Source organism: Pleurodeles waltl, chromosome 12 (genome assembly GCF_031143425.1).
Source record: "Pleurodeles waltl isolate 20211129_DDA chromosome 12, aPleWal1.hap1.20221129, whole genome shotgun sequence".
NCBI lineage: Eukaryota > Metazoa > Chordata > Amphibia > Caudata > Salamandridae > Pleurodeles > Pleurodeles waltl.
This window is the reverse complement of record NC_090451.1, coordinates 654,395,720-654,417,830: the sequence shown is the minus strand read 5'-3', so window position 1 is coordinate 654,417,830 and position 22,111 is coordinate 654,395,720. Positions and strand designations below refer to the sequence as shown.

Below are 22,111 nucleotides of genomic sequence, written 5' to 3'. Positions count from 1 at the left end.
TGCTAAACTAACAAACACTTACCTCCCCCAGGAACTGTTGAAAATTGCAGTGTCCAGTTTTAAAATAACTATTTGCCATTTGTGTGAAAGCTGTATATGATATTTTGCTAAATCAAAGTTCCTAAAGTTCCTAAGTGAAATACCTTTCATTTAAAGTATTACTTGTAAATCTTGAACCTGTGGTTCTTAAAATAAACTAAGAAAATATATTTCTCTCGTAGGGGATTTCCATGTATAGTCATAAGCACTGAATAGTTCCGCGCGCCTGCGGGGACCCCGGAGCACTGATGTGAAGTATATTCTTAAGTGCAAACACCAGCCGTTTGAAGAAAAGGTCTGTCAAAAAAACACTTAAGAATAACATTGTGCAGCCTATGTGAACAGCTACACAGGCCAAATTGTTGAAAAGAAAATCAATAGTAGTGTAAATTCATGTTCAAACACCTATTTATTCTAGAAATGTAATAACAAATACATTCTCATACTTTATTTACACCTCTGATGAGAATAAAACAATGCAGGGCAGTGTAGCCCATAGGCTGCCATTATACAGAATGTAAATAGAGCTGTGCCTTTAAGAAAGCAAAGTCTTCCTGTATCCCATCATGCACAGCAACAGGCAGTTGCCTCAGTTCTTTTTTCCGGCTCCTGCTGACAGGACCCTGAAGCATTGAGCTCTACCTCACAAAGCTTTTTGTGACAGAAATTCATTGAAATATCTTCTGAATTTCATTTTCACTCGACGTTTTTACCTTTGAGTGATCATTTTCTACTGATTTCTGTTAAATTCTGACAGAATTTTGAGGTTTTTCTAGTTAGAAATGCCTTCACTTTTTGATAAATGTCCTTCTTGTGGCAGAAAGAAGGCTAAAACAGATCCACATAGGGTCTGTATAATTTGTCTTCCATCCAGCCACAAACCGGAGTCGTGTGACATTTGTAAAACCTTCTCTAGAAGAACCCTTTGTGATAGAGAGAAGATCCGACTTCAGGCGAGAGAGGACAGGAGAAAAAGTGGCCATTCCACTACAGAGCGAGGAGAAGGTCAGGCTTCTACCAGGGCTCAACCTGTTTCCTCCATGACTCCTTCCAGACCTGCTGAAAAACGACATAGATCTCCGACGACGTCGAGAGCGTCGACGTCGAAGCAGGGAACGGCGCCAACATGTTCGCCGTCGAGGAGTGGTTCGCCGGCGAGAAAAAGACATTGTTCGCCGTCGACAGCTATTTCGCCGTCGAGGCGGCGAAGACACCCGACGTCGAGAGGATCTGGGTCGCCGTCGACACGGCGAACACAGTCCACGCCAAGGAGATCCGAGTCGGGCTCGCCGTCGACACGGCGAGGGAGATCGCCGTCGAGAGAGAGTGTTCGCCGTCGGAGGCGTTCACCGTCACTGCACCGACGTCGAGGGTCGTCGTCGAGAGGTTCTCAGTGGCGAGACGAGTCGACGTCTAGAGGCACTCGCCGTCACCGCAGTTCGACGTCGAGAAGACCATCTAAGAGGCCTAGAAGGGTTTATACAACCTCGGAATCCTCGGCCTCGCTTATCCTACTTCCAGCATCGCCACAGCTGTCGCAAAGGCAGTCGCCGTTACCACAGACGCCGGTAACACCTACGGCTCCTCTTCCGGCGCCTCCTCCAGAGCCTGTTCCGAGGACTCCAACGCGATATGCAGGGCGTTCTGGATATTCGTCGAGGCGTACATCTACCTCTAGGCACCGTCGTCAGGAATCACATCATGATTCTTCATCGTCCACACGGGACTACTCTCCAACCTTATCGGACTCACCGTCCCCAAGAGTGTCCCCCATAGATGATGTCAACACATTTCAGGAGGTCTTAGTGAGAGGGGCAACCAAGCTGAATATCCCGCTAGCAGCTCCGGCCCCATCGACATCAGTGATCTTTGAGACCTTGCATCAAAAGACATCTTCACGACCTTTACTTCCACTGGTTCCGGGTCTTATTGAGCCAGCAATGGACATTTTTCTCACGCCGGCTACAACAAAGTCTGCTCCTTCCAGACTCATTAAAAAGTACCGTCCACCAGAGCAAGATCCTCTATTCTTGAGGTCGGACCAAGTACCAGACTCAGTAGTTATAGTGGCAGAGAAGAAATCGCATTCGACGTCACCGTCTTCCTCTGCTCCTCCAGACAAAGAGAGCAGAAAGATCGATGCTGCAGGAAGAAAAGTATGCTCGACGGCATCCATCACCATGAAAGCAGCCAGTGCCACTGCTTTATTAGGGAGATATGATCGATCCCTCTGGGACTCTATACTGCAGTTCGCGGAGCATCTCCCTAGGGACAAAAGGGAAGACTTCCTAGAGGTCGTGAGCGAGGGAGCTATGGTTTCTAACCAGATTATAAGTGCTGCAGCGGATTCTTCAACACTATCCGCACATAACTATGCTCATGGTATAGCGCTCAGGAGACATGCATGGCTGCGGCTTACATCGCTTAAACCCGAAGCACAGCAGAGGATACAGAACCTACCTTTCTCAGGCTCCACTTTGTTCGGCTCTCATGCCGATGACGAGATGGCCAGAATGAAGTCGGAGCTGGATACCCTGAAAGCGGTAGGCATGGAGCGACCTAAAGAACAGCGAAAAGGATTCCGCCCATATCAAAGAAGACTGTTCACCCACAGGTATCAGACTCCACATTGGACGTCTTCACGCCCTCAGCAACAGCAGCAGCAGCAGCATCAGAGGGGCTTCTCCAGAAGGTCGACAAGGGGTCGTTCAACACCTCAGACCCAGACACCTCGACAGGTGCCCGCGTCTAAGCCCTGAATCTTCGCTTCCCCCTCCTCCGTTACCCACTCCGGTAGGGGGAAGTATCTCAAATCATCTGGACGAGTGGCTACGCATCACATCAGACGCCTGGGTTTTGAATATTGTGAGACATGGTTACGTTCTCAGATTCACCAGTCCTCCACCATCTGTTCCACCCAAAACAACCAACCGACACCTCGAAGCTCTTCAGTTAGAAGTCACCATCCTATTGCAAAAAAGAGCCATAGAACCCGTCCCGATCAGCCAGCAAGGGAAGGGGATTTATTCGAGGTATTTCCTTGTGCCAAAAAAAGACAAGCAAGAGTTTCGTCCCATTTTAGACCTAAGGACAGCAAACAAGTGGATTCGCAAAGAGAAATTCAGGATGCTATCCTTGCACCAAATTTACCCACATCTTCGTCAGGGCGACTGGCTCTGTGCAGTAGACCTTTGCGACGCTTATTTTCATATTCCGGTGGCCAAGAAACATCGAAAATTCTTAAGGTTCACCGTCGGAAAACATCATTACCAATTTGCGGTTCTGCCCTTCGGCCTAAAATCAGCGCCGAGGACTTTTTCCAAATGCATGGCGGTGGTAGCCGCCCATTTGAGGAAGCATCGAATTTTTGTCTACCCCTATCTAGACGATTGGCTCATAAAGGCCTCCAGTTATCTAGAGACGCAACAACATTTCAAATGGACTCTACAGCTGTTACAGAAACTCGGTCTTCAAGTAAATCTCCTGAAATCCACAGCAACAACGGTTCAGAGGTTGCATTACTTAGGAGCCATTATAGATACAAATCTAGGAAAGGTGTTTCCTTCGGAGGAACGACGATTATCGATTCTCCAAAAGTGCAAACAACTGCAAGAGGCTCCACAGACCACTGCAAGAGTAATAGCTTCCCTACTGGGCTCGATGGCGTCTTGTATCCATCTCGTTCCCAATGCTCGCCTCCATATGAGACCATTACAGGAAAACCTGGAGGATCAATGGAGTCAACTAATGAACGAATGGGAGAACAAAGTCCTCCTTTCTCCCCACGCCTTACAGTCCCTCAAGTGGTGGTGTCTACCCGACAATCTCTTGGTGGGGATTCCGTTCCAACGACAGCCTCCAGCTCAAACCATCGTAACAGATGCGTCACTGCTCGGATGGGGAGCGCACATGGGACATCTTCGAGTCCAAGGCAAGTGGTCACAGAAAGAGAGTCTCTATCACATCAACCTGCTGGAACTTCGAGCGGTCCACCTTGCGCTCAAAGCTTTCCTTCCATCTCTGAGAGCGGAAACTCTCCTTCTTCAGACGGACAACGTGGCCACCATGTACTATGTAAACAAACAAGGAGGCACCATGTCCAGGATTTTATCCAGGGAGGCTCAGACAATCTGGCATTGGCTTCTAGCCAGGAACATGTCGCTAGTAGCAACTCACCTGCCGGGCATCCAGAATGTGCAAGCGGATGCTCTCAGCCGAGTAATGGACGAGAACCACAAGTGGGTTCTACACGACGACGTCGTTCATTCCATTTTCGCACTATGGGGTTCCCCCTCTATAGACCTGTTCGCAACCCCAGAAAACAAAAAATGCCAAAACTTCGCCTCCAGATATTACCATCCAGGGACACTGGGGAATGCCCTGTGGATAAGCTGGTCAGGAACATTTCTTTACGCCTTTCCACCGCTTCCCCTGATTCCGGCGGTCCTCCAGAAGTTATCCAATGCTCAGTCCAAAATGATCCTGATTGCTCCGGAATGCCCACGACAATGGTGGTTCCCAGACCTTCTTCACCGGTCACTCAAACCACACATCAGGCTCCCTTATCGTCCGGACCTGCTCACGAAGTTCGGAGGGCAGATATCTCATCCCAACCTCTCATCACTGAGTTTGGCAGCATGGCTCCTGAGCTAGTGCAATATGGACACTTGAACTTACCTCAGGACTGTATGGAAATCCTGAGAGAAGCTAAGCGCCCTTCCACACGATCCACTTATGCAAGCAAGTGGAAGAGATTTTGTGTGTGGTGTTTAGACAACAACATTGACCCGATATCCTGTGGAGAAGAGTCTATTCTGCCATACCTCCTAACATTGGCAAAATCGGGCTTAAAATTATCATCAATAAAGGTACATTTGGCGGCTCTAACAGCATACAGGAAGAGCCCATCACAACCTTCCTTTTTTCGAATCCCAATTATTAAAGACTTCCTGGAGGGTTTAAAAAAGGTTTTTCCCCCCATTAGAAGGCCGTCTCCTCCATGGGAATTGAATGTTGTCCTATCGCGCCTGATGCTACCTCCATTCGAGCCAATACATAAGGCATTGCTTCAACATCTCACATGGAAAACTGCTTTTCTGGTGGCAATCACTTCAGCGCGTAGGGTCAGTGAAATCCAAGCCCTTTGCTCTCAGGAACCCTACACGGTTTTTCATTCTGCGAAAGTGGTAATGAGAACTCATCCAAAATTTTTACCGAAAGTCGTCTCCGATTTTCATGTGAATCAAACCATTTCACTTCCAACTTTCTTTCAAAATCCAGCTACTCCTGCTGAGAGAACGCTGCACTCTCTGGATGTAAAGAGGGTTTTGAAATTTTACTTGGACAGGACAAAATGCTTACGTAAATCACAACAGCTTTTTGTTAACTATGGCCCACTTAGAACAGGGTTGGGCACGTCTAAGCAATCACTATCCAGGTGGATTGTTTCATGTATAATGTTATGTTATCAGTTAGCGAACAAGTCCCTCGGTGGTAGGCCAAAAGCCCACTCTACTAGAGGGAAGGCAGCTACTACAGCCTTAATGAGAAATATACCTTTGGCAGAAATATGCAAGGCTGCCACTTGGAAGTCTGTCCATACCTTTACTCAGCATTACTGCCTTGATACAGACGCTAGGGCGGATGCACAGGTTGGACAGGCCTTGCTTAAGAACTTATTTGCATAACTTTAGTGTTTTGGCACTATTTTTTCTGTCTGCTCCACCGCGGTTATGGGGATGGGCTTGCTACTCTATTCAGTGCTTATGACTATACATGGAAATCCCCTACGAGAGAAGGAATGGTTTCTTACCTGTAACTCCAGTTCTCTCGTAGGGGTATTTCCATGATAGTCATAAGCAACCCTCCCTCCTCCCCGGTGGAGTTCACATAGAAAAAGTTGCCATAAATATGGTTGATGTTGGTACTCCAACAAAGCTTGTTCCAGGTTAAAAGCCTTCAAAAAGAACTGAGGCAACTGCCTGTTGCTATGCATGATGGGATACAGGAAGACTTTGCTTTCTTAAAGGCACAGCTCTATTTACATTCTGTATAATGGCAGCCTATGGGCTACACTGCCCTGCATTGTTTTATTCTCATCAGAGGTGTAAATAAAGTATGAGAATGTATTTGTTATTACATTTCTAGAATAAATAGGTGTTTGAACATGAATTTACACTACTATTGATTTTCTTTTCAACAATATGGCCTGTGTAGCTGTTCACACAGGCTGCACAATGTTATTCTTAAGTGTTTTTTTGACAGACCTTTTCTTCAAACGGCTGGTGTTTGCACTTAAGAATATACTTCACATCAGTGCTCCGGGGTCCCCGCAGGCGCGCGGAACTATTCAGTGCTTATGACTATCATGGAAATACCCCTACGAGAGAACTGGAGTTACAGGTAAGAAACCATTCCTTTTCTATATAAAAACCTATTGGCCTGGAATTGTCTTTTGAGTGTGTGTTCCTCATTTATTGCCTGTGTGTGTACAACAAATGCTTAACACTACCCTCTGATAAGCCTACTGCTCGACCACACTACCACAAAATAGAGCATTAGAATTATCTCTTTTTGCCACTATCTTACCTCAAAGGGGAACCCTTGGACTCTGTGCATACTATTCCTTACTTTGAAATAGTGCATACAGAGCCAACTTCCTACACCCATTCCTTCCTTTAAGTGCTGCGTTTATTTGTTTTTTTCTTTTTACTTTTGAGGCCCGGTAGTAGCACAGTGCTACTGGGTTGGAATTTTTTATGTCAGTGCCTGTGCACATATTTCAATTTAACATTCTATAACAGCAAATTAAAAGTGCCAAAATTGGCACTGATTTGTCACCAAGTAAGCGCATGCATGTACCAGGTGTTCGCCATCTTATAACCGTGATAACTATATTTTCACCACTCAAAGATGGCCGCCCCATAAAAGCGCATATGTGGGTATACCATGATGCACCTGTGTCCATTTTGCCATTTGTAATTTTCTGTTCCAACATGGCAGACAGCCATTTTAGAATGGTAAATTAAACAAATATTCCCAATAGTCTCGCATTCTGCTGTGCTCCAACCTGTTGGCTTTGCCAGTTTCTTTATTTTTTTATTGGTACGTATGCGCATGGACAGTAGTAAATTGTGAAAAACAAAGATTAGCAAAGCTTAAGGCATTACGTTGGTGCCTAATAGTAAAGGCATGACCTATTGGAATTACCAGTGCTTGTTTGACATTTGTAGCAATCCCAATGTACTTGACATCACAAAGACTACTGGAAGGGTCCCAATTGTCCTTTTCGGTTAACACGAAGCATATATAATTCTGTTGGAGTAGGGGTGCTCCTAACCCATCGTAGAGGGTGTGGCATGGCTGATAGTTAGTGATGGCTGATTTGCTATGCACCCCAAACTCCACTCCTCAACTACGCTCCTGGTCACTTTCTATCATATATCCTTTCACTGAAAGTTTTGGTATGGCTTCAGCCCAGCTTAATGGAAGAGCTAACAGTGGTTAATTGTAAACCAGAGAACCGGTATGGGAGGAGTCCAGTCATTGTGTGTTAAGGCTCTTTCTTCCAGTGTCCAGCAAGATCCTTGACAGTTAGTGCACCACAAAGCAGAACGTAGCAAACAGATTGGAAGATGGTAGTACTCCAGTGGCTGGTAAAACATGATTGCTAAATTTGTATTGTTTTCCTTCACTCTAGGAGTCCCGGGCATCCGCCATGAACTTTTCTATGACTGTTGCAAGGAGCCATACCCTGATGTGACCTTCTATGTCACCATGCGACGTCGGACCCTGTTTTATGCCCTGAACCTGCTCATCCCTTGTGTTCTCCTGTCCACCATGAGCCTTCTGGTCTTCCTGCTCCCCGCAGACTCAGGAGAGAAGATCTCCCTCGGTAAACAATGTTCTCTGTCAAAAAAAAAAAAAAAGTATTATGACATAGTGAGTAATGTGCACATATTGCAGCCAGGTTCTGTTCCCGGATTGAGTGGTATTGATTCCTGGTTCTGGTGTTGGGTCAGGCTGCTGGGCACCCCTGCCTTTAGTGGGGGATATTTATGTATGCTGGATGTTTAAGCACCAATATTAGGATTATTGAGTCATGCTTTGAAGTTGTCCTCGGTCACCCTATACTCCTTGGGACTCTTTTACATTCTAAACTCCTCACCTTGACATCTGTATTCCCAAAAGGTTTACTCCATATTTACCAGTCTCCTCTATACCACTCTGTTTTTCTAATTTCTCCCACCTATATCCCCCTACTCCTATCTGTGTGCATGAACTACTCACTTATGTAGTAACAGCACCCCCTATATAACCCTAGTTCCTCTCTCAAAATCCCCTACTTCTCTTCCAGGGGATCCTCATCAATAGTCATAAACATTGAATATTCCCGCCCTCTTGCGGGGACACCGGAGCATACATAAAATACACACATATAAAAGTATGAAATATGCACGAAACATATATATATAGCATTTTTAGTAGACAAATTTTCATACTAAACTCATATATACGTGTGTAAAACAGCAATGCAGACTATAATCATAAACAGGCTAAAATGCTTTATTTCTAGGGATTATTTTTTTTTTTAAACAGTCCTTTTCAAAATTACAATAAGAGAAAAACTTTCCAAAGCCCCATAGCTGGGCCCAGGGAAAGAAGCAGTAGCAACATCAGTGAAAAAAGAGAAAAAACTACATTGAAAACAATGGAGCATTATTAGCCAATAGGCTGCATGCGGATTAACACACAGGAGAGCCATAAAAATTCTGGCACCGTGTCTTTAAGACCCTGAGCACCTCCAGTATCCCACCATGCCTCAGGGTTGAAGTAGAGGTGACAGTTGGTTCACAGTTAGGTCAATTCTTTTTTCCAACTTCTTCTGAGAGGATCCTGGAGCATTGAGCTCTCAGTTTTTCTGAGTTTTTCTCTTCAAAACTGACTGAAAAATGCATTCTCTTTTTGTGAAGTGCCCTTCCTGTGGGAAGAAGAAGGCCCAGTCAGATCCACACACTCTCTGCATTGTGTGTTTGCCTCACAGTCACTGCCCTGACACTTGCAGACACTACAAGAACATGTCAAAAAGGACTCTGAAGGACAGGGAGAAGAACAGACTTCATGGTCTTCATGAGAGGCAGAAGACATCGTCCTCTTCGCTTCCCAGGCAGCCAACAAGCCATTCTCAGGAGAGACAGGCTAGATCGACGCCAGCAGGTAGGAAGGTACCTGTTTGTTCCCCGTCGACCTCATCGCTGCCACCGTCACACCGCCATAGATCGCCATCGACTGCGACCCGACCGACGTCAAAGGATACGACGTCGAAGGGACATGGCCACCACAGGGGCAGATCTCAGTCTACGGCAACCCACCGATCGATGTCGAGCGAGCACCGGAGTGCCCATTCGACGAAGGCCTCGCACCACTCGACGGAACGAAAGACGACATTGAGATCGCCTCAACGGCGAGAGCAAAGACATCTGCCGTCGACGGCCCATCTCTCGACGGCGAGGCACACGACGTCGAGCAGGTTGTGGTCAAAGGGATCGCCGGTCACCGTCGAGGCATTCGACGTTGAGACCAGAGCAACTCACGTCACTCCCTTCGACGTCGTTGCAACTGTCGCCATCGATACAGGTTTTGCTTGTCTTGCCAGGAGAAGAGCGTCGGCTTCCGCCGGCGGATAAGACCACTCCAACATCTCCGGTGGTCTCCATAAGGAGTGGTTCATCTGGGCGGTCGAGTGCCGCATCGTCTGGGCATGTCTCGCCCATCAACTTGTCGCCAAGGTAGTTGGAGAGCCTTAATAGAACGACTGCCTCCCCACACTCAAGGATGTACTCACCTTCGGTCTCTCTCCCGAGAACACCATCGCCAACAGCGCGGGCAGGACGGGCGCGTTCTGCGTCTCACCAGTCAGCCACGAGGCCTCGACGCTCTGCTACAGCATCTCGGAGCAGGTCACGCTCCCAGAGACGTTCTAAATCACGGTCACGCTGTCACAGAAGGTCTCCTTCTTGGTCATCGTCGGGGTCCTCAGTAAGAGAGTACTCCCCCACCTTAACGGATTCTCCACCAGCTAGAGTTTCCCCGGTGGACGATATCACAACCTTTAACGAGGTGCTTCTCAGGGGAGCACAAAAACTAAATATAGAGGTCCCGGAACCTTCAACCTCCTCATCCGTGATCTTTGAAACCCTGCAACATAGAGTGGTTTCAAAGAAATTGCTACCGCTGGTGCCTGGGCTTTTACAACCAACCATGGACACCTTTTTAGCACCAGCCACCCTCAGATCAGCTCCTGCTAGGATCTTAAAGAAATATAAGGCACCTGAGCAAGATCCTTTGTTTCTCAGGACTGATCCACCGCCGGACTCAGTCATATTGGCCGCAGCCCGGAAGACACACTCAGTGGCATCATCCTCCACGGTTCCACTGGACAAGGAGAGTAGGCACCTGGACTCTCTAGGGAGGAAGATGTGTGGTACGGCGGCTTCCATGATGAAGGTCTCCAGCGCTTCCACACTCCTAGGCAGATACGACCGATCACTCTGGGACTCGTTGAGAAGGTTCACAGAGAAGCTGCCTAGGGAGGACAGGCAGGATTTTCAGGAGATCCTTCAGGAGGGGAGTCTGGTCTCCAATCAGGTCATCAGTGCAGCAGCAGATGGGGCGGCCTTAGCAGCACATGGTTACGCGCATGGGGTTTGTGCGAGAAGGTCTTCCTGGCTCAGACTGACAGGATTGAAGCAGGAAGCGCAGCAGCGTATCCTAAACCTTCCGTTCAACGGAAACGAGGAGATGGCGCGTATGAAGGCGGAAGTGGACACCATGAGAGCAGTGGGCCTGGAGAGAAGGAAGGACTTCAGGCGAAGGTATAGACCTTACGACAGGCACCCTTTTCAGCAGAGGGTTCAAGTCCCTCATTGGTCCCAGAGACCACAACAGAGGCAAGGGCGTCCGCTCTTCCAATCTCGTAAGGCCACGAGAGACCGAGGGCCAAGCAGACCTCAGCAGTCCACACCCAAAGCTCCTGCAAAGCAATGAGGACTCGCTTCCCTTAACACCGTGCACCACTCCGGTGGGGGGAAGTATCACAACGTTCATTCACGAGTGGCGTGGCATAACAAAAGACAAATGGGTGCAGAACATTGTAGAGAATGGGTACTCACTTCTTTTCCAACAACCTCCTCCTCGCTTGCCACCAACCAGATGCAATCCGGCTCACATGAGCCTATTACGCAAAGAGGCTCACGCCCTTTTACGGAAAAAAGCAATAGAAAAAGTCCCAGTCGCGCACAGAGGGAAAGGAGTATACTCCCGCTACTTTCTGGTAGCAAAAAAAAGGTCGAGAAGGAGTGTTCAGACCGATTCTGAACTTACGACTACTGAACAAGTACATAAAAAAGCAAAAGTTCAGGATGCTGGCTCTCCACCAGATTTTCCCTCAGCTGCATCGAGGAGACTGGATGTGCTCCATAGACCTGCAAGACACGTACTTTCATATCCCGATCATTCCCAAGCATTGGAAATTCCTAAGCTTCCGGATAGCCTCCCAGCACTATCAGTTCAAGGTGCTTCCGTTCGGTCTAAAATCTGCCCCTCGCGTTTTCTCAAAATGCGTAGCAACGGTAGCGGCGCATCTAAGGAAGCAGAAGATCTTCATTTACCCATACCTAGACGACCGGCTACTGAAAGCCTCCTCTCTGGAGCAAGCAAAAAGCCATCGGGACATTGTGCTCAGTGTTTTCAGATCTTTAGGTCTACAGGTCAACTACCAAAAGTCCACCCTCATTCCAACACAAAATCACCACTACCTGGGAGCAATACTGAATACAGAGCTCGAAAGAGTGTATCCTTCGGAAGAACAACTGTTATCAATAAAGAGAACGTGTCAAGATCTTCTGAAGTCCGACGCACCTACAGCCCGTCAGGTGACATCTCTACTGGGCTCCATGGCCTTGTGCATTTTCATTGTACCGAATGCCAGGCTACATATGAGGCCTCTTCAAGAGGCGCTGGAAAACAACTGGAACCAGAGCACATGCCGCTGGGAGGACAGAATGCGTCTTCCGATAGGAGCACGACAATCATTGCAATGGTGGATGCACAGACCTCACCTGTCAGTAGGAGTTTCGTTTCACCAGTTAATCCCGTCCGACACTCTGGTAACGGATGCGTCGCTTCAGGGATGGGGAGCTCATCTGGGTTCCCTTAAAGCTCAGGGCCTGTGGTCCGACAACGAAAGAGTACCACATCAACCTGCTGCAGCTCAGAGCAGTCCATCTGGCTCTCAAGTCTTTTGCTCCATCGATTCAGGGGAAATCTCTTCTAGTGCATACGGACAATACGACGACAGTGTATTATCTGAACAGACAAGGAGGAACAAGATCCCTGCCCCTATCTCGGGAGTCTCAGGCCATCTGGCATTGGCTCTTAGCGAGGGGAATGTCTCTTACAGCAGTTCACCTACCAGGGCAACAAAATGTGGAGGCAGACTTCCTGAGCTGAAATCTCGAGGACGCCCACGATTGGGTTCTTCTCAACAAGGTCGTCGAAGACATCTTTGCTCAATAGGGTCGGCCTCAATTAGATCTCTTCGCAGACGAGGTAAACAAGAAATGCCCACACTTCGCGTCCAGGTTTTACCGTCCGGGGTCTCGAGGGAATGCCCTGTTGATCGACTGGTCAGGGATATTTCTCTATGCCTTTCCACCGATTCCCCTCATACCTGCGGTGATCAACAAACTCTACAGATCCAGCACCAGAATGATTCTCATAGCTCCGCAATGGCCTTGTCAGTTCTGGTACACAGATCTCAACCTATCGGAACAGCCTCACAGGAGGCTGCCGTGCAGACCGGATCTCCTTTGCAGGCTGGGAGGCAGGATACTTCACCCCAACCTTCCCTCTCTGAGCTTGACGGCATGGCTCGTGAATTCCTGCAGTATGGGCACCTAGGGCTCTCACAGGAGTGCATGAACATCTTAAAGGAGTCCAGACGACCTTCCATGCGGCGTTCTTACACGTTCAAGTGGAAGAGGTTCTACATATGGTGTCGTCAGCAAGGTCAGAATCCTATATTGGCTCAGGAGGAGGTCATACTGTCTTACCTACTCCATTTGGCAAAATCGGGTCTGCAAGTATAATCTATTAAGGTACATTTATCTGCCATTACAGCCTATCGTAAGTCACCTTCTCAGGAAACCTTTTTTTCAAGACCAGTAGTCAAGGATTTCTTAGAAGGTTTGAAAAAAGTTTTTCCACCCATTCGAAAACCCTCCCCTCCATGGGAGCTGAACATAGTACTATCGAAACTCATGGGCCCTCCTTTCGAACCTATACACAAAGCCTCTTTGCAACACCTTACGTGGAAGATGGCTTTTCTGGTAGCCATTACTTCCGCCAGGAGGGTCAGTGAAATTCAGGCTTTGTCCTCCAAAGAACCATACACAGTCTTCCACAAGAATAGAGGGGTTCTACGAACTCATCCATCATTCTTACCGAAGGTGGTGTCAGATTTTCACATCAATCAGACTATTTCACTACCAACTTATTTCCCCAATCCGGATACTCCGGCGGAGAAAGCTTTGTACTCCCTGGATTTGAAAAAAGTGCTAAAATTTTACTTGGATAAAACCAAACTAATTAGACAATCTCACCACTTATTTGTAAATTACCGTCATTTGAGAACAGGCGAGGCAGCCTCAAAACGAACCATATCTAGATGGATAGTTTCATGTATTGTTACTGCATATCAATTGGCTAACAAGCAACTACTTGCTAGGCCTAAGGCGCATTTGACAAGAGGAAAGGCGGCTACGGCTACCCTCCTTAATAATGTTCCAATCTCTGAAATTTGTAAGGCGGCTACATGGAAGTCTGTACATATATTTAGTAGGCATTACTGTTTGGACTCCGATGCCAGAGCAGACGCCCAAGTTGGGCAAGCATCTCTAAGAAATTTGTTTGCATAATACATATCTCTTCCTGCACTTCTATTAGACAGTCCGCAGAGTTAAGGGATGGGCTTGCTAATCTATTCAATGTTTATGACTATTGATGAGGATCCCCTGGAAGAGAAGGATAAGTTACTTACCTGTAAATCCTAGTTCTCTTCCAGGGGTATCCTCATCAAAGTCATAAACAACCCACCCTCCTCCCTGGACGCGAGCCTCCTATAAGTGCAGGACACACTATCTTTTGAATCTGCTGCACAAGTTGTCACCGTAAAAAAGTACTGACCTAACTGTGAACCAACTGTCACCTTTCCTTCACCCCTGAGGCATGGAGGGATACTGGAGGTGCTCAGGGTCTTAAAGGCACGGTGCCAGAATTTTTATGGTTCTCCTGTGTTAACCTGCATGCAGCCTATTGGCTAATAATGCTCCATTGTTTTCAATGTAGTTTTTTCTCTTTTTTCACTGATGTTGCTACTGCTTCTTTCCCTGGGCCCAGCTATGGGGCTTTGGAAAGTTTTTCTCTTATTGTAATTTTGAAAAGGACAGTTTAAAAAAAACAAAAAAAAACTCCATAGAAATAAAGCATTTTAGCCTGTTTATGATTATAGTCTGCAATGCTGTTTTACACACGTATATATGAGTTTAGTATGAAAATTTGTCTACTAAAAATGTTATATATTTTTTTTTCGTGCATATTTCATACTTTTATATGTGTGTATTTTATGTATGCTCCGGGGTCCCAGCACGAGGCCGGGAATATTCAATGTTTATGACTTTGATGAGGATACCCCTGGAAGAGAACTAGGATTTACAGGTAAGTAACTTATCCTTCTGTCCTACGTATCCTTCCACACCATTCTTGCGTGACCTGCTTCTTCCTCTTTATTAAATTTAATCCCTCTGTATCCCTTGCCCCTTCATGTTCTTTTTCCAGCTCTCCTCTTTTCACCCCCACCACTATCTGCTCAGTGTCCTTTGCTACTCTCCAGAGTATTCTTAGGTACTCCTCGTGCAGCCAAAGGCACACCCTTTCCAGCATCCCCTCTCAGCTGTTTCCTAATAGTATATCTCCTGGTCCTCTGTTGTATCCTGTACGCCAACCTTTCTCCCCTGTTACTCCACTCTGAATTTTCTACTCCCTCTTTCTCAAGTCTTCTATCTCCACGCTGTATTCCCACTTCCTTTGCTCTGTTCTGTGACACCTCCCTGTGGCCACATCTTCCCCTCTCCCTACCCCCAAAATAACTGCATCTCTACCTTCATTTTAGTTTCCTCAACATCTCCTCTCTGCATCATATGTGCTGATCCCAACTGGTACCCAGTTTCCCTCTGTATTTCCAATTCTTCCTCCATGCATTTACAGCTACTCCTGATTGTATCCCTCCACCCTGCTTCTATCTTCTTTAGACACAGTTCTTCTCTGTGTGTCAGCTCTTCTCTGTTCCCCTAGTTCCTTCCGGGTTCCCCCATCTCTTCCACTTTTGGTCATTTGTTGTTCTTCCTTCTAAGTCCCCAGACTCCTCCTTTGTATGTCCTGCCCCCACACACTCTTCAGTCCTGGCATGCTAAAAAATGCAGTGGCCTAAAGTATTGTCAGGAGCCCGCTGTCAGCACTGCTCTGTAGCGCAGTTGGTGAATACCAAGGCTGCCTAATTTTGATTCCACCTCAACCTTCCGCTACACTAGAATTCCTGTTGACTTATCTCTCTCTTGCAGGATGGTGTTTATCCCAAGTCTATCACTTAATCACTCTTTTGCTACATTTCTTTTCCCCTTTGTTTCTACCCCAAAACATGAGTTCTGCTCCCCACCACCTGCCACACCAGCACAAATTAAGCACCGCACCTCTATACCCTCCTATTTTCTCCTCTGCATCATCTGTTATCCTTTTTTTTTTTTTTTTTTTTTTGCAGGATGGGGCCACCTGATCTCCTTCGAAATAATGTTCCTCCTCTTTGCAGCCACAACAGCTCTAATTTTTAGTTGTAACTCCTACCCTATGAATCACTATCCCTCGATGTTTATTTGCCTAGCTCCTCCTCTATATGTAACCTATTGTTCTCATTTCCATGTCCACAGCCCCTCCTCTTTGTAGTTCCGTTGTCCCTCTCTGTATCCCCAGCTCATCGCCTCTCTCAACACTTCTCTCTTCGCTTATTTGTCTCCAACGTTTCCCCTCTGTGTCTTTTCACCCTCTTTCCTATATCCCCAAGTTTTTCCATCTGCATCTCTAACTCTTCCCTTGTTATCCAAGATCCTCGCCTTTGTATTCTTACTGTTTCATGCTTCCTTCTAATTTTCATAAGAGTAACCGATCATATTCCACATCTGGTTTTGTTGCAGGTATTACTGTCTTGCTGTCACTCACTGTCTTCATGCTTCTGGTGGCTGAGATTATGCCGGCAACGTCTGACTCAATCCCTCTTATTGGTAAGCTGCAGCATGCATGCACTTTTCCAGTTTTGTCTGTAATTTAGAGATACTGGATTTTAGTGAGAGTGACAGTGCTGTAAGTAAAAACACTAACCAAACAACCCAAAAAATAAGAAGTTAAACAGCCTAAAGTTCTCTCCTTTGAGACCTATTGGCTTTCAGAGAGGTTTTCAGTCATTTAGCCATGCTGCACAGCATGTTTAATAAACAGGAAAAAAAGCCTATAGGACTGTCTGTGTCATTTGGTAGGTGCTCAGCCCAAGGATGATTGTGCTGACAAAATGATGCAAGCATTTTTTTCTTTTTGTTTACTTATCAGAGTTGGATCAGTAAACGAAAACAAAAAGGAGGGTGATGGAAAGAATGCATGTTGGGAGAAGCAACATGGAGGGAAGAATCACAGAGGGCAGGGAAGCAACCAGAGGGCATGTGGAAGCAAGCAATAAGGAGCAGCAGACCTGCCAACTCACACCGTCCCACAGAGTAACACACAATATTGGCTCCCCTCACACGGCCTCCCAGTGAGGAGCCAATATAACATGGTGGCAGGGAAAACGAGCTGAAAACTACTGTATACATGTTTTTTGCTTGTTTTCGGGGGCTTTTAACTGACAATGTCCATTAATGGGTGTGGAAACACCCCCAAGACATTGGCAGCTGCCTCAGCAAGCTTTATTGTTTTTGTGGAGGGTGTTTTGGCCGGGGTGATGTGGGGGCAAAAGTGCCTCTTAGGTGCATTTCGCCTCAAGGCCAGAACCCCCCCACGGCCTCATTCCCTCCTCGTACTGCGAGATTTTTGGTGAAGTTGGTAGGTCTGAAGAAGGGTGGGCAGACGCTACTCGGGTGTGCCTGTTGGGAGGATATAACACTGAGGGCACGTGTGGGGGAACAACATGGGGGGCACGGGGAGTTTAAGAAACAGAGCAACATAGAGAGGGCTTAAAGGAAATGAACAAGGGGTTGAAGTGCATGGGAGAACGGCTCAAAGGTTTAAGCTGTATAAAAGTGAAAGCATATGTAAGAGCTGCTCGAAGGACAAAGTTGTGGAAAATCACATCTTTATAATGTTATTTAAAGAAATGTTACAAGAGATGTGGGTTATCAAGCTGCACTCCATAAGAAAAGCTTATGATTAGCGTGGTTTACGTTTTTAAATTATGCTACTGATAACAGTAAGATATTAAATGTGCACAGAGATTTATAGGAAAGGTCCTAGATGAAAAGGTTTAAAATGGACAGTGTACAGGAGAACCACCCTAAGGCTGAATCTGTTTAAAGCTGTAAAATAAATGTGAGTGCCTCGAAGGACAAAGGTGTTAAAAGCAGAACGTTTATAATGTATGAAAATAAATTTGCAAGGAAAAGAGGGAAGCATGGAGAACTGGAGAAAGACATGCACTCTCGTAGTGCTTTTAGAAAAAGTTACAAAAAAAATGACACTTCTTGATGGATAATAGTAGCATTCTGAGAGGTGGTAAATAGGCTATGCTTCATGTGTGGGGGAAAAGCATAGATGGGTGGACTAAACCAAATAAAACCGTCAAATTGAAAGTCGAAAAAAAAGAGTGACTGTAAGAAAGTGCCCCTTTTGGCATGGATACCCCTCCCCCCCCCCCCCCCCCCCCCCCCCCCCCCACACACACACACACAATTGTTGCCTGGTATTGATGCTACCTTGACTGAGTGTGTGCTGGGATCCTGCAAACCAGGCCCCTGCACCAGTGTTCTTTCCCTAAAATTGTACCATTGTTTCCACAATTTGCACACAGCTAAGTCCCTTGTAAAAGGTACCCATGGTACCAAAGGCCCTGTGGCCAGGGAAGGTCCCCAAAGGTTGCAGCATGTATTATGGCTGTTAGACCTGGTGTCCTTGACATAGTCTCCCCTGTCTTTTTGCCTCTGCTTCCTGTGTTTTTGACTGTGTGCTGGACTCTGTTTATGCTCGTTTTGGTACTCCGGGCACTTTACCACTGCTGACAGCCCACTTCAGGAGAACCTACAAGCAAGCCAGGAGGACATGAAACGCTGGTATGACCAGAATGCCACTCTGGTCGTGTTTCAGCCTGGCCACAAAGTGTGGGTCATGGCCCCAGTGGAGCCTTGTGCTCTCCATGATAAGTGGACTGAGCTTTTTGAGGTGGTTAAGCACAAGAGTGATGTCACCTATCGGATGAACATGCAGACTCCTAGGAACCCTTTAAGGGTCCTGCATGTGAACCGCTTCAGACCTTACTTTGAGAGGTCTGAGCTAACAATGCTTTTGGCAACATATGATGGGCTTAGAAAAAGGAGATTGGGCCTCTTTCTGACCTCCTGTCTGCCCATGTGAAAGATGGGTCTGTGGAGGGTGTGAACCTCTCCCCCACCCTGACCCCAGAGCAACAGAGGGACTGTCACCAGTTGTTGGGACTGTTTGCCTCCTTGTTTTCCTTAGCTCCAGGGGTCACTCGTCTGAGTACACATGATGTGGACACTGGGGACAGTCCTGTAAAACACAAGATTTACAGGGTGGCTTACAACGTCAGGACAAGCATCAAGGATTAAGTCACTTGTATGGTACCAAGGGCTCTGTGATCACAGAGGGTCCCTAAGGGCTGCAGCATGTATTGTGCTCCCCTGAGGGACCCCTCCCTAAGCACATGCACACTGCCATTGCAGATTGTGTGTGTTGGTGGGGACAAAAAGGCAAAGTCGACATGGCACCCCTTCCAGGGTACCATGCCCACAACCTACTGCCTGTGGCATAGGTAAGACCCCCGTAGCAGGCCTTACCTATGCCTGTGGCATAGGTAAGACCCCTGTAGCAGGCCTTACAGCCATAAGGCAGGGTGCATCATACCATAGGCGAGGGATTAGCTGCATGTGCAATATTCCCTACAGTGTCTAAGTCCATTCTTAGACATTGTAAGTGCAGTGTGGCCATATTGGGAACATGGGCTTGGGAGGCTGTCATTGCTAACTCCACAGCTTCATGATTGCTCCACTGAAGACTGGGAAGTTTGTTATCAAACATCTCAGCACAATAAACCCACACTGATGCCAGTGTTGGATTTATTGTAAAATGCACACAGAGGGCATCTTAGAGATGCCCCCCTGTGTTTTACGCAACCCTTTAATGCAGGACTGACCTACTGCTTCACACCTCTCCCCTGCAGGAACTGTAACACTTGAGACTGAGCCTCAAAGGCTCAAGCCTCCTTTTAAAGTGACCAGGGCATTCCAGCTAGTGGAGATGCCCGCCCTCCGGACCAATCCCACTTTTGGCAGCCGGTCCAGCTAGAAAATTAGGTTAAACAGGGAGGAGTGACCACTGCAGCTAGGACCACCCCTAAGGTCTGCTGGTGAACTCTTCCCGGCAGAATCCTCCATCTTGGTTTGGAAAGTAGGGATCAAATAGGGTTAGAAATGTGCTCCCCTCCCCAAAAGAAGTAGGCACAGGAAGGGTGTAACCACCCACAGAGACAGTAGCCATTGGCTACTGCCCTCTGACTCCTGTAACGCCCCTAAATCAAGTATATCGGGGCTCCCCTGAACCATGCTCATCAGTTTCGTGGTAACCACAAGAAGAAGAAAGGAGGACTGCTAAGCTGACCCCAGCAGTGAAGACTCCAGATGACAACTGACTTGGCCCCAGCCCCTCCGGCCTGTCTGCAGCTACAAAGACCTCTGCTCCAAGAAAGCGCCACATCCTGCAGGACCAGCGACCTCTACAAACCCCCAGAGGACTGTCTGCCCAGAAGAGGACCATGATCTCCTGAGGACAGCTGCCCTGCCCAGGACCACTGTAGGAAGTTGGCTCTGTATATACTATTTCAAAGTAAGAAATAGTGTGCACAGAGTCCAAGGGTTCCCCTTAGAGGTAAGATAGTGGCAAAAAGAGATAATTCTAATGCTCTATTTGTGGTAGTGTGGAAAAATCAGTGGAACACATAGGGTCTATTAGGAAGATGGACTCCTTTACACTGAGGCAAGAGATCCCAAACCTGTTGCCACTAGGAGAGTGGTAGTGCCTCAGGAGTTTAGGGAGTTCATTCTGACCTTAGCCCATGACATTCCACTTGCTGGGCATTTGGGACAAACAAGACATGGGAGAGGTTAGTCAACCATTTCTATTAGCCCAACATGTCCCAGAAAGTAAATGAGTTTTGTGCCTCCTGTGAAGCCAGTGGTAAGACAGGTGGCCATCCAAAGCCCCCCCTCATTCCACTTTCAGTGGTGGGGTCCCCTTTGAAAGAGTGGGAGTTGACATAGTGGGTCCACTTGAACCTCCCACAGCCTCAGGGAATCAGTATATCCTAGTAGTAGTGGATTATGCGACTAGGTACCCTGAAGCAATTCCCCTTAGGTCCACTACTGCCCCTGCAGTAGCCAAAGCCCTCATTGGTATCTTCACCAGAGTGGGATTTCCTAAGGAGGTGGTTTCTGACAGAGGTACCAACTTCATGTCATCTTACCTAAAACACATGTGGAATGAGTGTGGAGTGACTTACAAGTTCACCACACCATACCATCCACAAACCAATGGTCTTGTTGAAAGGTTTAACAAGACATTGAAGGGCATGATCATGGGGCTCCCTGAAAAGCTCAAAAGAAGATGGATGTCCTCTTGCCATGCCTGCTTTTCACCTACAGAGAGGTGCCTCAGAAGGGAGTAGGGTTTTCCCCCTTTGAACATCTGTTTGGCCATCCTGTTACGGGACCACTAGCTCTTGTGAAAGAAGGCTGGGAGAGACCTCTTCGTGAGCCTAAGCAAGATATAGTGGACTATGTACTAGGCCTACGTTCCAGGATGGCAGAGGATGGCAGAGTACATGGAAAAGGCAAGTAAAAACCTTGATGCCAGCCAACAACTCCCGAACATGTGGTATGACCAAAAGGCTGCTATGGTTGAGTTTCAGCCAGGGAAGAAAGTCTGGGTTCTGGAGCCTGTGGCTCCCAGGGCACTTCAGGACAGATGGAATGGCCCTTACCCAGTGCTAGAGAAAAAGAGTCATGTCACCTACCTGGTAGACCTAGGCACTAGCAGGACCCCCAAAAGGGTGATCCAGGTGAACCGCCTCAAACTCTTTCATGACAGGGCAGATGTAAACATGTTAATGGTTACAGATGAGGACCAGGAAGCTGAGAGTGAACCACTCCCTGATCTCCTCTCCTCTGACCCTAAAGATGGCTCAGTAGATGGAGTGGTCTACTCAGACACCCTCTCTGGCCAACAGTAAGCTGACTGTAGGAAAATCCTACAACAGTTTGCTGAGCTCTTTTCCCTAACCCCTGGTCAGACACACCTGTGTACCCATGATGTGGACACAGGAGACAGCATGCCTGTCAAAAACTAAATCTTTAGACAGTCTGACTAAGTTAAGGAAAGCGTCAAAGTGGAAGTCCACAAGATGCTGGAATTGGGAGTCATTGAGCACTCTGTCCCCAAACCTCACACAAAAGATGGCAAGAGAGAGATGAGGTTCTGTGTGGACTACAGAGTGCTTAATTCTGTCACCAAGACAGATGCTCATCCCATTCCAAGAGCAGATTAGTTAATTGACAAATTGGGTGCTGCCAGATACTTAAGTACCTTTGACTTAACAGCAGGGGACTGGCAAATTAAAATGGCACCAGGAGCAAAAGAGAAAACAGCATTCTCTACACCTGATGGGCACTATCAGTTTACTGTGATGCCC

At 47.1% G+C, this 22,111-nt stretch overlaps 1 protein-coding gene across 2 annotated transcripts in view; it reads left to right on the top strand.

Annotated features, from left to right (window-relative positions):
- LOC138268563 (neuronal acetylcholine receptor subunit alpha-7-like) overlaps positions 1 to 22,111 on the top strand; it is a 267,021-nt gene that overhangs the window by 167,193 nt on the left and 77,717 nt on the right. For both annotated transcript variants that reach the window (XM_069218324.1, XM_069218323.1), the window contains exons 8-9: positions 7,739 to 7,933; positions 16,344 to 16,430. In XM_069218324.1, the coding sequence (XP_069074425.1) occupies positions 7,739 to 7,933; positions 16,344 to 16,430 (282 nt within the window). The remainder of the gene's footprint in view (positions 1 to 7,738; positions 7,934 to 16,343; positions 16,431 to 22,111) is intronic.